The 14488-nt window shown below is 41.2% G+C and overlaps 1 protein-coding gene across 1 annotated transcript in view; it reads left to right on the top strand.

The window, feature by feature from the left end:
• LOC309527612 (uncharacterized protein) overlaps window positions 1–8967 on the top strand; it is a 37957-nt gene extending 28990 nt beyond the window's left edge. The window contains exons 13-18 of the mRNA XM_082214432.1: window positions 733–893; window positions 2575–2751; window positions 3389–3530; window positions 3993–4180; window positions 4758–4899; window positions 8514–8967. Of these exons, the coding sequence (XP_082070558.1) occupies window positions 733–893; window positions 2575–2751; window positions 3389–3530; window positions 3993–4180; window positions 4758–4899; window positions 8514–8701 (998 nt within the window). The 3' untranslated portion in view covers window positions 8702–8967. The remainder of the gene's footprint in view (window positions 1–732; window positions 894–2574; window positions 2752–3388; window positions 3531–3992; window positions 4181–4757; window positions 4900–8513) is intronic.
• Window positions 8968–14488: the final 5521 nt, after the last annotated feature.

Raw genomic sequence — 14488 nt, 5'->3', positions numbered from 1 at the left:
TACTAACTTATTCAAAATTCCATCTTCAACATCATAATTCTTGTCTTTGTGAGCTCATTCTATGCTCATCAATAGATTCTGGATGGAGCATCTTTGTACCATGTAATCATCAACACATTTCCATTCCTTGGGTTTATTTTTATTTTTATTTAGTGTCAACATGGCCTTGTGAGCCAACTGAAACTCTGCTGCAGGCAATAATAGCAGAATTGGTATCAATTGAGTTAATTAAGCGGAATGTTATGACAGAGAAATGAGGGGACGGGATTCATTATATGGACTATGGATGGGGTAGGTGGCGGGGGTGGGTGGGGGGAGAGAAGAAACCCAGTGCCTCTTTTTCTGCCTCTCACCTCCCAAAAATTATGTTTAATTAGAGTTTAAAAATAAAAATAAAAATTAGCACAGCCCCCTGAATTGACTTAGGACTGGATACAATTTGAGTGCTGCCCAGGTTGCCCTGAATATTGTGTTGGAGCCAATTTGTGGACCCAGATTCAGGCCTCACATCAGGTTGGTGTCAGGGGTAGATCTGTGCATAGCCCTCTTGATTACAGCATTTTACTACTACTTTTAATTTCTTTAACATTTGGTTCTTGGGACTGATGGAAATGCAATCTACCAGGCTCAAGCTGTTTAAACAGTTTTTAGACTTAATTTTGTATTGGGGTCTGAAGATGGTGGGGTCCACTTTCATCAGGCCTTGCTGACTGTCTTCGGTTCCTCCTACAGGACAGGGCTTTGATCCGACAACTAGAATCACATCCGCTGTTTCCAATGTGATCTCATCAGTCGTCTTTGGGACTCGCTTTGACTACGCAGACAAGACCTTCCTAAAGCACCAACGCATTATAGAGAACCAAGCTGACTTCTTTCAGACTATCTTGGGAATGGTAGGTTGTTCCTTCTGTGTTGCAAATATTTTCCTCTCTACCATGAAAAGGAAAAACAAAACCTAGCTTGTTGTAGTATGAACGATGGCACAAAGGGTTCACAAATGTGTGCCTGCCTAACTATTAGATGAAAATAATGTTCTGAAAATGTCTTCGACAGGGTTGAGATAGAAATTGACACAACCACAAAGTTCCAGTGATTTCAGGAGAGAAACTGGACCCTTGAGCAGGGCAGGCAGCAGAAAAGTTGGAAGACTTACCTGGGTTGTTTACTAATAGCAGCAGATCTCCCTTTCCTTTCCTGCCCCCCCTTTTACTTTGCCATTGCTTCCCCACCCCCTTTAGTTGCCTGACTACCATTTCCCTCTGGATACAATATAACTGTGAAACATTGCAAGAGAGAAATAGCTGCCACCACAAAAAATGGCAGTCACCAACAGGGGCTACACCCTACAGTTTCCATCCCCACAACACCCCAGAACAATGCAGCATACAGGTTTTTCCTCATGTAAGAAAATGGTACCCAAGCTACTGAAGAAAGAGCCATGAGGATGTGGGGGAGGGGAGAATTGTTGCTATGAATCGCAAACTGCTCCCCTGAAATTTACTGCCCTCATAAAACTTCGCAATCAGTAAAGGGAACCACATAAATTTCTGTCCCAACAGGAGCTTTACTTCTTTCATTTTTTGTTAATTTTAAATAATTGTTGATTACTGGGATAGGTTTGTCTATTGTGCAATATGATATGCATTTAAAATGGCAGACATTTCCACATTAGCGGATGACAAAATAGAAGAAAGACTTGTGCAAAATGCACCAATTGCAGGAGAATGGGAAATTCCAGTTGAAAGTGAAAATGAGTGTTGGAACAGACTGAGGCACATTTGTACATCTATAGAGGTATCCTGGTGGGAGGAGTTGCTAAGCGTGGGGAGCCACACCTAGCTCATTAGTTGAAACAAGCTACCCAGGATGATGATGTTCTTGTTGTTCTGCCCTTCACCCTAATGTCCCAGGGCAGGTTACAACAATTGAAACACAAAGTTTAAAACAGTTGAAAACAACTTATATACACCTCAGGAGTCAAAAGCCAGAGTGAAAAGGCAAGTCTTCAGCATTCTTCAAAACCTGTATAATGAAGATGCCAGGCACATCTCTGTGTAGAGGAAGTTCCACAACTGAAGGGTTGCCACAGACAATACCTTTTTCTGGACCATGAGCCTCTGAGGGCAGTGCAACAACTAATAGGGTCCCCTTTGCCACTCTTAGCACCTGAGGAAGTCTGCAGGAAAGGAAGTTGTCTTTCAGGTAGTTGAAGCCTGAGTCATTTAGGGCTTTAAAAACTAATATTAACACCTTGAACTAGGCCCAGAGCCAAACTGGCCACATGTGCAGCTGCTTTATAACAGAGGTTATGTGAGACTTAAACAGAACCCGAACCAGTAATCTGGATTTTGGACCAGTTGACATTTCTGAGTCATTTTCAAGGGAAGCCCCATCATCCCTAGCCCTTAGGAATGAGGTAAAATGAACCAGAAGCTCAACAGTTCCTGCTGGATTTCCAAAATAAGTGATTAAAAACAACAACTGCTTTATCACTTTTCAGCCAGAATCTTTGTGGCATACTATAAAAAGATGGATTTGCAATATTTAAGGCTGTGTGTGTCATCTTCATTTCAGCTGTACTCTGCTGTCCCCAAAATATTGGACTGCTTTCCTGGAAGACACCAAAAGATTTTTTCTGATACTGATGAGTTGTGTGATTTCGTCCGTGAGAATGTGAAAGTACACAGGCAGACGCTGGATCCTCAGAACATCCGTGACTATATTGATTGTTTCCTTATCAAGTCTGAGAAGGTATGTGGGTCAAAAAATTTAGTTGCACAGGCATTGGTGCCCAGTTATGTCCTAGTCCATGTGGGGAAGGGATACCAGGCCAACCAGAGTGCCCCTCTGTCTTTGCCTCCTCCCCTAGCAACTTCTCTCGGCCACTCCTTGCAAGACATTTTTAATTATTATCATTATTCATTAGGCTGAGGTATCCTGTGCCCAGTTTTAAAGTCTATGCTTAATGTTGTAGAAAACAATGCAAGTGCTTACAATAAAAATAAAATTGGTTCACTCACTTTACAGCCTATATGAGTAACATGGACAGCTACTTTGCCCAAACAAAAATACATAACCAGTTACTCTTTCTTTTACTGCCATCACTCCTATAATTTCTGATCCCATATATTTTCAGATATATATAATCTTGGTTAGCTCTAACATTCCAGTAATCAAACAACACAACGTTTGTAATGCAATGATATGCAAGTGCTTTTCTTTATATTTCAAAAGTAATTCTATTTTAAATACATGTGATTGGATTAAACACCTCACTTGGGGTGAGTGCAGGATTTCACCCATGATGCTCATTCAAACAGGCTAAGGTGTCTCCATTTTGCCATCTTTCTTATAGTGAATTCCCCCCCCCCTTCCTTCTGCCTCATAGGAACAAAAGTCTGCGAGTGACACCTTCAGAACTGAAAACCTTGTCATGACAGTGTTTGGACTTTTTTTCGCTGGGACAGGAACCACAAGCGTTTTCTTGACCTCTGGCCTCTTGGTGATGGCTAAGCTGCCACATATTCAAGGTATTCAGATATCCCAGAGAAGTTTAAAGTGGATGGGACTATGATGGGCTCCACTAGTAATCACACATGAAAAGACATCCCATGGACTAGGAGGTTTCCATTAGCATTCTGCATCAGCCTGAACGTCCCCTTATTGTTAAAAAATAAAAAGGGTTTTGAGGGCTCCCTGGTGTCTTCAAATGGCACTTATGTCCAGGGGTAGGAACATTGCCAGAAGAGGAGGGACCTCAGAATTCTGGAAGCACATTTTCCAAATGATATTTGTTACAGGAAAAGTCCAGCAGGAGATCAACAAGGTGGTAAGGCCCTGGCACAGAGGAATGAGTGGAAATCACTCAAGAGGAGAATTTGTGTTGGCATGAGTTTTCATGACATCGAAGAGTGCCCAAGGTTTTCACTCTGTCAGATGAGAAGCAGAATCTGAATCCAGGAAATAAATCTCTTGAGTCTTTTTCATTACAGCAAAAGTCCAACAGGAAATTGATGAGGTCATGAGTGCCACCCGTGCCCCTAGCATGGAAGATCGTGTGAGGATGCCTTTCACCAATGCAGTTATCCATGAGGTTCTACGATACCCACTATTAAGTAATGAGGCCGCTCCCCGTACAACATCTTGTGATACAAAATTCAGGGGGTTCACCTTCCCTAAGGTATGATGGCCCAGCATTTTGCCATGATAATTGTGGAGAAGAAATGGAGCAGTTCTAGGAACTGATTGTATAAATGGCCCTGGACTGCCCTCATGGAGGCAGGGATGAGATCAGTAGTGGAGATCAGTAGTGGAGATCAGTAGTGATTTTGTTGGCCTAAGCAAATGAGCTGAAGGAACTAGTGATAGAGGAGAATTTTGTTTGTTCGATTAACATTTTAAAATGAACCAACGGAATTAGTATTTCACAGACCTATGCATACAAAATCTTGTGGAGAAATGTGTACTAAAATCAATGTTTTAGTGGGAAAATGCACACAGAAGCACACTAAAAAGCACACAAAAAGGTTTTTTAGATTTAAAATGGGTACATAAATGTGTATTTTAGTTGAATGTAAGGCAGTGTGTACTTATGGAGTAATACAGGAGCAGACCAGAGGAAATCAGCTCATGCCTAGTGGAAGCCCATTCTTCTAAGTTAGCTTCCCCATTTTATCATTTTATCATAGTGTGGCTATTTCCTAGATAGTCATGAATTGAGACCTATAATGTAAATCTGCCATCTTTTATCCCTGAAGGGCACTGCTGTTATTCCATTGTTCACATCTGTGCACCGTGACCCTCTCCAGTGGGAGACTCCCGAACACTTCAATCCTAAACATTTTTTGGATGAGAAAGGCCAGTTCAAGAAGAAAGATGCCTTAATAGTCTTTTCAGCAGGTAACTATACGAGCCTGTGGTAACTTATGTGCAAACAATGCCATTTCCACTTTCTTTCAAGAGACAGTGTACGGAAAGAGATATGGCTGCGCTGTGGTCTAAGCCACTGAGCCTCTTGGGTTTGCTGATCAGAAGGTTTGAATCCCCACGACGGGGTGAGCTCCCATTGCTCGGTCCCAGCTCCTGCCAACCTAACAGTTCGAAAGCACACGAGTACAAGTAGATAGATAGGTACTGATGTGGCAGGAAGGTAAACAGTGTTTACGTGCACTGCTCTGGTGTGCTGGTCCCATGGGTCAACCGAGAGGCGAGGTCCGATTCCAGTCCCAGGTCGAAGGTGCAATATGGAGGCAGTCCATCAAAGCTGAAGCTGGGTGCAGGGCAGGGAGTCGGGTGAAGTCAGGAACAGGCTTGCAAGCAGGGAGTCAGGGCGGGTCAGGAGCTCCGGCAGGAAAGCAGGACAGGGTTCAGGCAGGAACTGGCTACCAATAATGTTGCTCCCGCAACCTGGGACTGGGGCTGGCCGGCTTTTATCTGCCCCGAGGCATAGGGCGGCCCTGATCCTCTGGTGACTCACCTCTCCTGGACTGGAGGCAAGCACTCCTCCTGCAGGAACTTAGTTCCCTCCGCCACTCTGTCCTGAGCCTCTGCAGCTCAGGAGAGGCTGGAGGGTTACCGGACCCAGAGGCAACCTCACCTTCCTCTGACGGGGCTGAGAGTGGAGCACATGCAGGCAATGGGTCCTCCATCACCTCAGGAGTCAGAGCAGAGTCAGCTGGTGCCTGCACCTGAGGATCCAGCACAGGTGAGGACCCTTCAGGCTCATGCCCCAGCCCCGGCTCAGCTGGTTCTGGAGGCGGGGGATCCTGTGCAGGCTGGGATTCCTCAGGTTCAGCATCCGAATCCAAATCCCAGGCCATCACATCTGGTTTCACCAGAAGCAGCTTTGTCATGCTGGCCACATGATCCGGAAAAACTGTATGCAGGCAAATGCCGGCTCCCTCGGCCTGTAAAGCAAGATGAGCACTGCAACCCCAGAGTCGTCCATGACTGGACTTAACTGTCAGGGGTCCTTTACCCCATGTTTTGCAATTTCCCTGAAGGATTACAAGGCACCCTGTTGTAAGCTGATGGCATGCACCACTTTTTAAAAGCAGGCAGTGCCCTCCGTCCAGCTTCTAATAGGCTTCTTCTCACAAAGGCACTGTGATTTGAAGTAAAATGAGAGACCTATAAAGTCATTCCCTGGTTGGATGTGCCAGTCTTGTAATTATATTCCCCTCCCTGGTATTTTCTGTAAGTAGGGGATGGCACAAAAACATATGATAGTGTTTGGGGAAAAATAAAGTACATCTGGGTCAGAGGGTAGAAAAGGGTCAATAAACTGGAATGTTTGGAAAACATGAAGTTGAATTCCTCCCATTCTGTCGTTGGAGAACTGCATCAGAAAATTTGTACAAGTGAAAATTTTGAAGAAACTTCTGGGTTGGCGCCATCGGCAATGGCGGAATTCCTCTGACACGGAGGAATTTGCCCCGTGGGAAATTGGGTCTGGCCGCCACGGCGAAGGCGGAGACCCGCAAAAAATCACAGGCGGGAGAAGCCTGTGAACGTGGGATTCGGTGGGCACCTTCTGCGCCTCCCCTACTCGCGGAGAAACCTGATTTCGGGGCTCCGGAGCAACGTGGGGTGAGTGGCGCAGTGCTTCGAATTGTCTGCTTCTTCCACGGAGCAAAGCTGCACAGCCATTGCCGGAGAGCGCTGACTTTTTCCTGTGGACAATTTGGCTCTAAAGTAATTACCCGTGAGTAGAGCTGAAGCGGGAGAATTGGATTTCTAAACGTATAATTTGGTATCGAAGCGGGGAGGTTCAATACAGGAAGTCCGCCTTCCCCTTTGTAAATAGACTGACGCAATGAAGCTGCAAACTGAAGCCTTGGAAAGCCTTTGGTAAAAGACTAAACTTTCAGCGGTAAAGAACATCCCCAGTCAAGCTGGCAAAAATCTACCATTTGCCCGATAATAAATGTTGGAAATGTAACGAGACTGAAGGCACATTCTTTCACCTTTGGTGTACATGCCCAAGGATTAAGACATTCTGGGAGATGATTTATAACGAAATGAAAAAGGTATTCAAATATACCTTTCTGAAGAAACCAGAGGCCTTTCTCCTGGGCATGGTCGGCCAATTGGTGTCAAAGAAGGATAGAACTTTCTTTATGTATGCAACAGCAGCAGCAAGGATACTTATCGCAAAATATTGGAAGACACAAGATTTACCCACCCGGGAAGAATGGCAGATGAAGTTGATGGACTATATGGAATTGGCGGAAATGACTGGCAGAATCTGAGACCAGGGAGAAGTCGGTGGAAGAAGATTGGAAAAAAATTAAAGATTATTTACAGAAATACTGTAAAATCAATGAATGTTAGAAAAATGTTGGAATGAAGTTACATGGCTTTAGTAGAAATGTTATAAGGAATTAAGTATAAATAGATTAATAGAGTATTAAAGGAAAAAATAAGGTTAGAATGAGTTAAGATAATTATAGGATAGAAAACAGAGGAAGATGGAAAGGAATTGCTGAAATAATTAACAGAAGTGGAATACAAAAAGGGAGGTGTGAGGTCGTGGAAATAAGTGAATGAAAGATGGGATAATGAAATTGTTTGATTTATTTTATTGTTGTTGTTTTGTTTTGTTAGTTTAATATATTGTATTGTATGTGTTTTTTCTTTTTTTAGTGTTTAAATCTTTTAGAAAAGTAATAAATATTTTTTTTTAAAAAAAAATAATAATTGAAGATTAGTTGTGTTTCCGTTCTCATATGGTTTCAAAAAGGGTGCATTTGATAGACTGAGCTTTAAATGTGAACTGAATCTCATGTCTCGCCCATCCATATGTCAGGCCAATCATTATATTATTATTATTATTATTATTATTATTATTATTATTAGTAATAATAATAATAATAATAATAATAATAATAATAATAATAATAATAATTTTATTATTAATACCCCGCCCATCTGGCTGGGCTTCCCCAGCCACTCTGGGCGGCTTCCAAAAAAATATTAAAATACTGTAATACATCAAACATTAAAAGCTTCCCTAAACAGGGCTGCCTTCAGATGTAGTAGTAGTAGTGGTAATAATAGTAGTACAGTGGTACCTTGGTTTTCGAATTTAATCCATTCTGGAAGACCGTTCGAGTTCTGAAACGTTCAAAAACCAAAACTCAGTACGGAAGCCTCAGTATAGAAGCTGCATGGCATATTTGACCAGAACGCATAGAAAATGTCCTTAAAGTTATCTTCCCACTTTTATTGTTTCTTGATGAATGATACCTAACACTATTTCCAGTCCCCAAACCAACATTGCATGAATTCACTAGGAGTGGATCTGCACACAGGAAAAATAAAGCTATAAATAAGTCAGAAATAAAATCGTTATAACAAATTATTTTATCGTATAATTTTTTTTTTTGCTCTCTGTCGTCATCTGGTATTGCATGTTTAGAACGCATTCAAAACGTTGTTTTTTGGAGCTGAGTCCAAGTTTCCTACGCACTGTGTAGATCTTTGGTTAGCTCTGCCTTCTTTTTCTTTGCCAGGGAAGCGGGCATGCATTGGGGAAGCCTTGGCGCGGATGGAGCTCTTCCTGTTCTTCAGTACTCTGCTCCAGAACTTCACCTTCCAGCTGGTTGGAGCCGCAAAAGATATGGATTTAGCCTCTTTGATTACAGAGTTCAATGCTAAAAATGTCTGTCCTCTGATGAAAGCCATCAGACGTTCAGTGTGATCTTGTGACAAAAGATAAGCAGAAAGAATGTGGTCAGTGGCTCCCAGAATATTTGTAGTAGGTATAATAGGAGCACTGCGAGGTGCCTTCCTTCACTCATTCAACACCTCTCAGTTTCACATAAGGGCAATAGCCCTAGATATCAGGTATTAAAAGTTTTCTTAGCATGGCAAATGAGAAGAGCCTTAGACCTTTCAATCCCTAATGTCCAGTCAACTGTTCATGGGCTCATTGGCACTTAATAAAATGTGAAAAAAGATCATCAACTATTGCAGTGTGTGTGTTTTAAAAAGCTTTCCTCATACAGTGGTACTTCGGGTTACAAATTTAATTCATTCCGGGGGTCCGCTCTAAACCCGAAACTGTTTTTAACGTGAGGCGCACTTTTGCTAATGGGGCCTCCTGCTGCTTCTGTGCCGCCACTGCACAATTTCCGTTCTCATCCTGGGGCAAAGTTCTCAACCCAAAGTAAAACTTCCGGGTTAGTGGAGTTTTAACCTGAAGTGTTTGTAACCCGAAGCATTTGTAACCTGAGGTACCACTGTATACTGTTATAAACATTCACTCTCTTCTACTGATTAAATTCAGGGGATCTCTATTCTCTCAAGTATACATGGCTTCTTGATTTTAGTTTAACTACAAATAGGGCTGGGCAATATCTGGTTTTCAACATTACGAAATATCACCAGCTAAATATTGCAATATACAGATATATTTCACAATGTCTGAAATAAGGATGGAGCTATATAGAGGCATTGGCTGGCTTCATGGTTTTCCCCACATTGTGATTTTGCATGGCACGCGTACGTGCACACACACACCATGATACACAATATATTGCCAGGTCAAAAATTATGAAACTGACAGCACAATATGGACTTCAAACTGGTTTTGGACGCTATATGAATATATTGCCCAGCCCTAAATACTAATAGGGATGAGAGTGGATTTCATTTTCATTTCCTTTTTTTAAAAAAAAAACAATTCTTATTGAATTTTCAAATTATAAAAACAAATTTTCCACAAATCTTAATTGAACGATTTATATATCCATATTTCTCCCCTCCCCTCTCTTTGGCTTTCCCCGTATTTCTGTATTGATTTATTAAACAAATTCTATACCCTGCTGATTTTACCTCTTATATAGTTGTGAAAGTTTAGTCAAAACCTGCCAATGGGTCCTAATCTTTATACTGTCTTTTTATACAGTTTATAAATGGTTCCCACTCCTTTTTGAAATCAATGTTGTCTCTCTCATGTATCCTCTCTGTCAGCTTAGCCAGTACTGCAAAGTCCACAAGTTTGGCTTGCCATTCTTCCTTTGTTGGCATTTTCTCTGTTTTCCATACTTGTGCTAATAAAATTCTTGCTGCTGTTGTTGCATACATAAACAATCTCCAATTTCCCTCTCTTATATCATGATCTAAAATTCCGAGCAGGAGGGACTTCCGGGGAGATGCCTCCAGTAATGGCGGAATTCCTCTGATCGGGAGGAATCTGCTCCGTGGGAATTTGGGTCTGGCCGCCACGGCGAAGGCGGAGACTCGTTAAAATCACAGGCAGGAGAAGCCTGTGAGCGTGGGATTCGGCGGGCACCTTTTGCGCCTCCCCCACTCGCGGGGAACCCCGGTTTTTGGTGGTCTGGAGCGACGTGGGGTGAGCGGCGCGGTGCATCGAATCGTCTGCTTCTTCCACGGAGCGAAGCCGCATAGCTGTTGCCGGAGAGCGCTGACCTTTTCCTGTGGACAATTTGATTTTAAAGTAATTACCCATGAGTAGAGCTGAAGCGGAAGAATTGGATTTCTAAATGTTTAATTTGGTACCGTAACGGGGAGGTTCAAAACAGGAAGTCCGCCTTCCCCTTTTGTAAATAGACTGAGGCAATGAAGTTGCAAGCTGGAGTCTTGGAAAGCCTTTTGTAAAAGATTAAATTTCCATCGGCAAAGAACATTAAACCCCCTCTTGGAGGCAGGAGAAGAGAGGGGGAAGTTGCGGACTGAGTATGCCTGTGGGAGAGAGCGAAGAGATTTAAAATACCGCCGCTCTGACCCTGGAAACGGGCTGCTAGCAGGACTGACGTCTTTTGGAATGTTCATTGACAGCGTTTAGAATGTTCATTGACAGCTATCTAAACATGAGAAATACATTGTTTTTACTGTCTCCGGTTGCTTTAAAAAGGAGTAAAAGTAACTGAAAATTGAAACTAATGTTGGATTGTTTGAATTGTGTCTAAAAGAGGATACTATTGACTATTACAAATAGAAACTGTTTCCCCCAGTGGAAGCCTTTGAAACTGGTTGCTTTACAAGAGCTGGGCTAGGGGAATTTCCAGCTGCAAGTTAAAAACCGTGAGACTCTGGGACTGACCTTGAATCTTTTAAGTGTTATGGTTAATGGAAGAGGAAAAACAGACCAGTCAACTGCTGACAAAACATTAAGGTCTGGGAGGACTTGGCAACAATCCAGGAGAGGTTCATCACCAGGCCCCCCTGCTCCTTCTGTCGCTGTCTTTGTACCAGTATATGTCGACAGAAGAGGCTTTAGTGGCTGCATTATGTAAGATAAATGACTCACTGGATCAGCTTAACAGGAAAATGTACATGATAAATGCGAAAGCGGATATTCCAATTACTAAAATTAATTTAAATACAGAAAGTATAAATAATACCAATACAGAAACCACCCAGAAATTGATACAGGAACCTACTTTGATACGGCAAACTGCGGAGGAAGCCAGGGAAAAAGCCGTTGCTGCTGAATGTAAAGTAACACAACTGGAGAGAAAGAGAACCCCAGCCCTACAGAGGCAATTTGACAGACATGGGTTGACGCTTGCTATGACTGAACTCAAAGAAAAACAGACCAATTTGAGAATTAGAGTTCACCTTTGGTGGACATGCCCAAGGATTAAGACACTTTGGGAGATGATTCATAACGAAATGAAAAAGGTATTTAAATATACCCTTTTGAAGAAACCAGAGGCCTTTCTCCTGGGCATGGTCGGCCAATTGGTGTTAAAGAAGGATAGATTTTTTTTTTTACGTATGCAACAATAGCAGCAAGAATACTTATCGCAAAATATTAGAAGACACAAGAGTTATCTACTCGGGAAGAATGGCAGATGAAATTGATGGACTATATGGAATTGGCGGAAATGACTGGCAGAAATCCGAGACCAGGGAGAAGAGTCGGTGGAAGAAGACTGGAAAAAGTTTAAGACTATTTATAGAAATATTGTAGAAATAATGAATGTTAGAAAAATGTTGGAATGAAGTTATATGGCTTTAGTAGAAATGCTATAAGGAATTAAGTATAAATAGATTAATAGAGTATTAAAGGGGAAAATAAGGTTAGAATGTGTTAAGATAATTATAGGATAGAAAACAGAGGAAGATGGAAAGGAATTGCTGAAACAATTAACAGAAGTGGAATACAAAAAGAGAGGTGTGAGGAGGTTGTGGAAATAAGGGAATGAAAGATAAGATATTGAAATTGTTTTGTGTTTTAAATGGTTGGTGTCTTGTTTTGTTAGTCTTATGTGTTGGTGTTTTGTGGTGTTTTTGTATTGTATTGCTGTATTTTTTGTTTTGTTTTTCTGTTTTGTTGTGTTTAAACTGTTGGAAAATTAATAAATATTATTTAAAATAAAATAAAAAATAAAAATAAAATTCCAAGCAGGAAAGATTCTGGTTTTTTAACATAGTTTTTTTTCAACTTTTTTTAATTCATTATATATCATTTGCCAATATTCTTTAACCTTCTTGCATTCCCACCACACATGAAAGAAAGGACCATCTATCTCATTACATCTCCAACATATCTTAGATCCTGTTTTATACATTTTTGCATTTTTCCCCCCTGGTGTGATATACCATCTATATATCATTTTCAAATAATTTTCTCTTAATAATATACAATCTGTAAACTTTAAATTTGTTTTCCATAATTTTCCCATTCCTCCAACTGTATATTATGCCCAACATCCTGAACCCATTTTATTTGTGTTGATTTTACCATCTTAACTAAAGTCTCTCCAGATAACAAAATGTTATATGCTTTCTTCAGTAATTTGGTGTTTCCCTCCAAAATTTCCTTTTGGAAGTTTGAGATAGTTAGCACCCCTGGACAAGGCAGAAATTGAACAGGCTAATCCAGATATTCATGGACTTCAGCTCCCATCATCCCAGCTAGTAGTTGCTAGCAGGTTGCATGGGTGATAATGTGTTGCTATCCTCACTTTTCAATGCCACACATTGCCAGTTATTCAATGCCAATTATTCACAGTAATCAGAACAGAAGTAAAACAAGGCTCCAAAAATGAATGGAATGTCAAGTGATAATACCTTTACAAGTGTGTGTGAAGCAGATACTGCAAAACAGTAAATTACCTGAATTATGAATTAAGGCTGTGGCAGTAATTTTGAAATATAATAAGGATCCTAAATAAATGAAATACTATGTCAATATATTTTGTTTTTGTTTTACAGAAGATATCTTTAGGAAGAAAGACATTTTTCAGTGTACCAAAAATAAATTGCCTCTTTTATTGTTTAAAGCAGTCGGGGGGGGGGGGGAGTCCAACTGATTTTGGTGTTCTAAAGTTAATATTGTAGGCTGAATTACTATTACAGGCAAGAATTATTGTTAGTGCCCTGGCATCTACATTAATTACAGAATTAGCTTATAATTTGCCCAGCTGGCTTGGTCTTTACCAGGTTTGGAAATAACAGAGATATGAACATCCTACCATACAGATGGCAAAGAAGAGTGGGAATATAAATTCAATCAATCAACAAAAATGTATTGTGTGAGGGGAGTGCATAAAGTTTCCACTCTGTTCTACATGCCACACAAAGTTTTTAAAACATCCATAAGGATGCCCTCCAGTTAAATATTTTCCTAAACTAAAAAGCCAAAATCGAAGTGTTAAAAGATGGGCTCCTGTCAGTAAGATAATTTGCTTGAGTTTTACTTTTCCTTCCAGTTGGAGAATGTTGAAGGTTTTCACTGTGTCAGATGTGTAGTGGTTTCAGAAATCTGGAAATAGAGCTCTCAATGTTGTTTTTTATTACAACAAAAGTTCAACAGTAGATTGATGAGGTGGGAGGTGCCAACCATGTCCCTGGCATGGAAGATAGGGTGAAGATGCCCTATACCAATGCTGTTGTCCATGAGGTTCAACGATAGGAAGAAGAGAGCCTTGAGAGCTTACCACAGGACACAATGTGCCATACAGAATTCCAGGGTTACATTATCCCTCAGGTGTGTTTCACACATGGAATGATCAGATTACTACAGAGAGGGAAACGGGAAGATTTATCATCACCCGAATGGCTTTGATCTCCCAAAGTCCCAGACAGTGTGGATACAATATATGGTGATTCTCCACTTCAACCCCATTCATGGTGATTTTTCGGAATGCTGTGCAACGACTTGCTTTTATGCTAGAGAACCAGTTTTAGAAATCACTTTCTGACAAAAGAGACAGTGATATCTTCCATCATGAAAGAAAGCTGTTTCCTATTATATTTATGAGTACTGTAATCTGCATCTTCTCCTTGAAGGGAACTGCTGTTTGTCCACTGTTCACAACTTTGCACTTTGACTCTCACCATTGGGAGACTCCAGAAAAGTCATTTCTTGGAGGAGAAGGGTCAATTCCAAAAAATAAAAAATAAATGCCTTCATGCCTTTTTTCTGCCGGTTGACCTGATGGGCCCAGGTTCTCATGTTCTCCGATTGGGGTTGGTGGCCTATGTGTGGGTGGGATTGGGGTGCTGGGAGAAA

The sequence above is a fragment of the Podarcis vaucheri genome, assembly GCF_965113315.1.
Source record: "Podarcis vaucheri genome assembly, chromosome: 2".
Classification (NCBI taxonomy): Eukaryota; Metazoa; Chordata; class Lepidosauria; order Squamata; family Lacertidae; genus Podarcis; species Podarcis vaucheri.
This window is presented reverse-complemented; position numbering and strand designations above follow the sequence as displayed.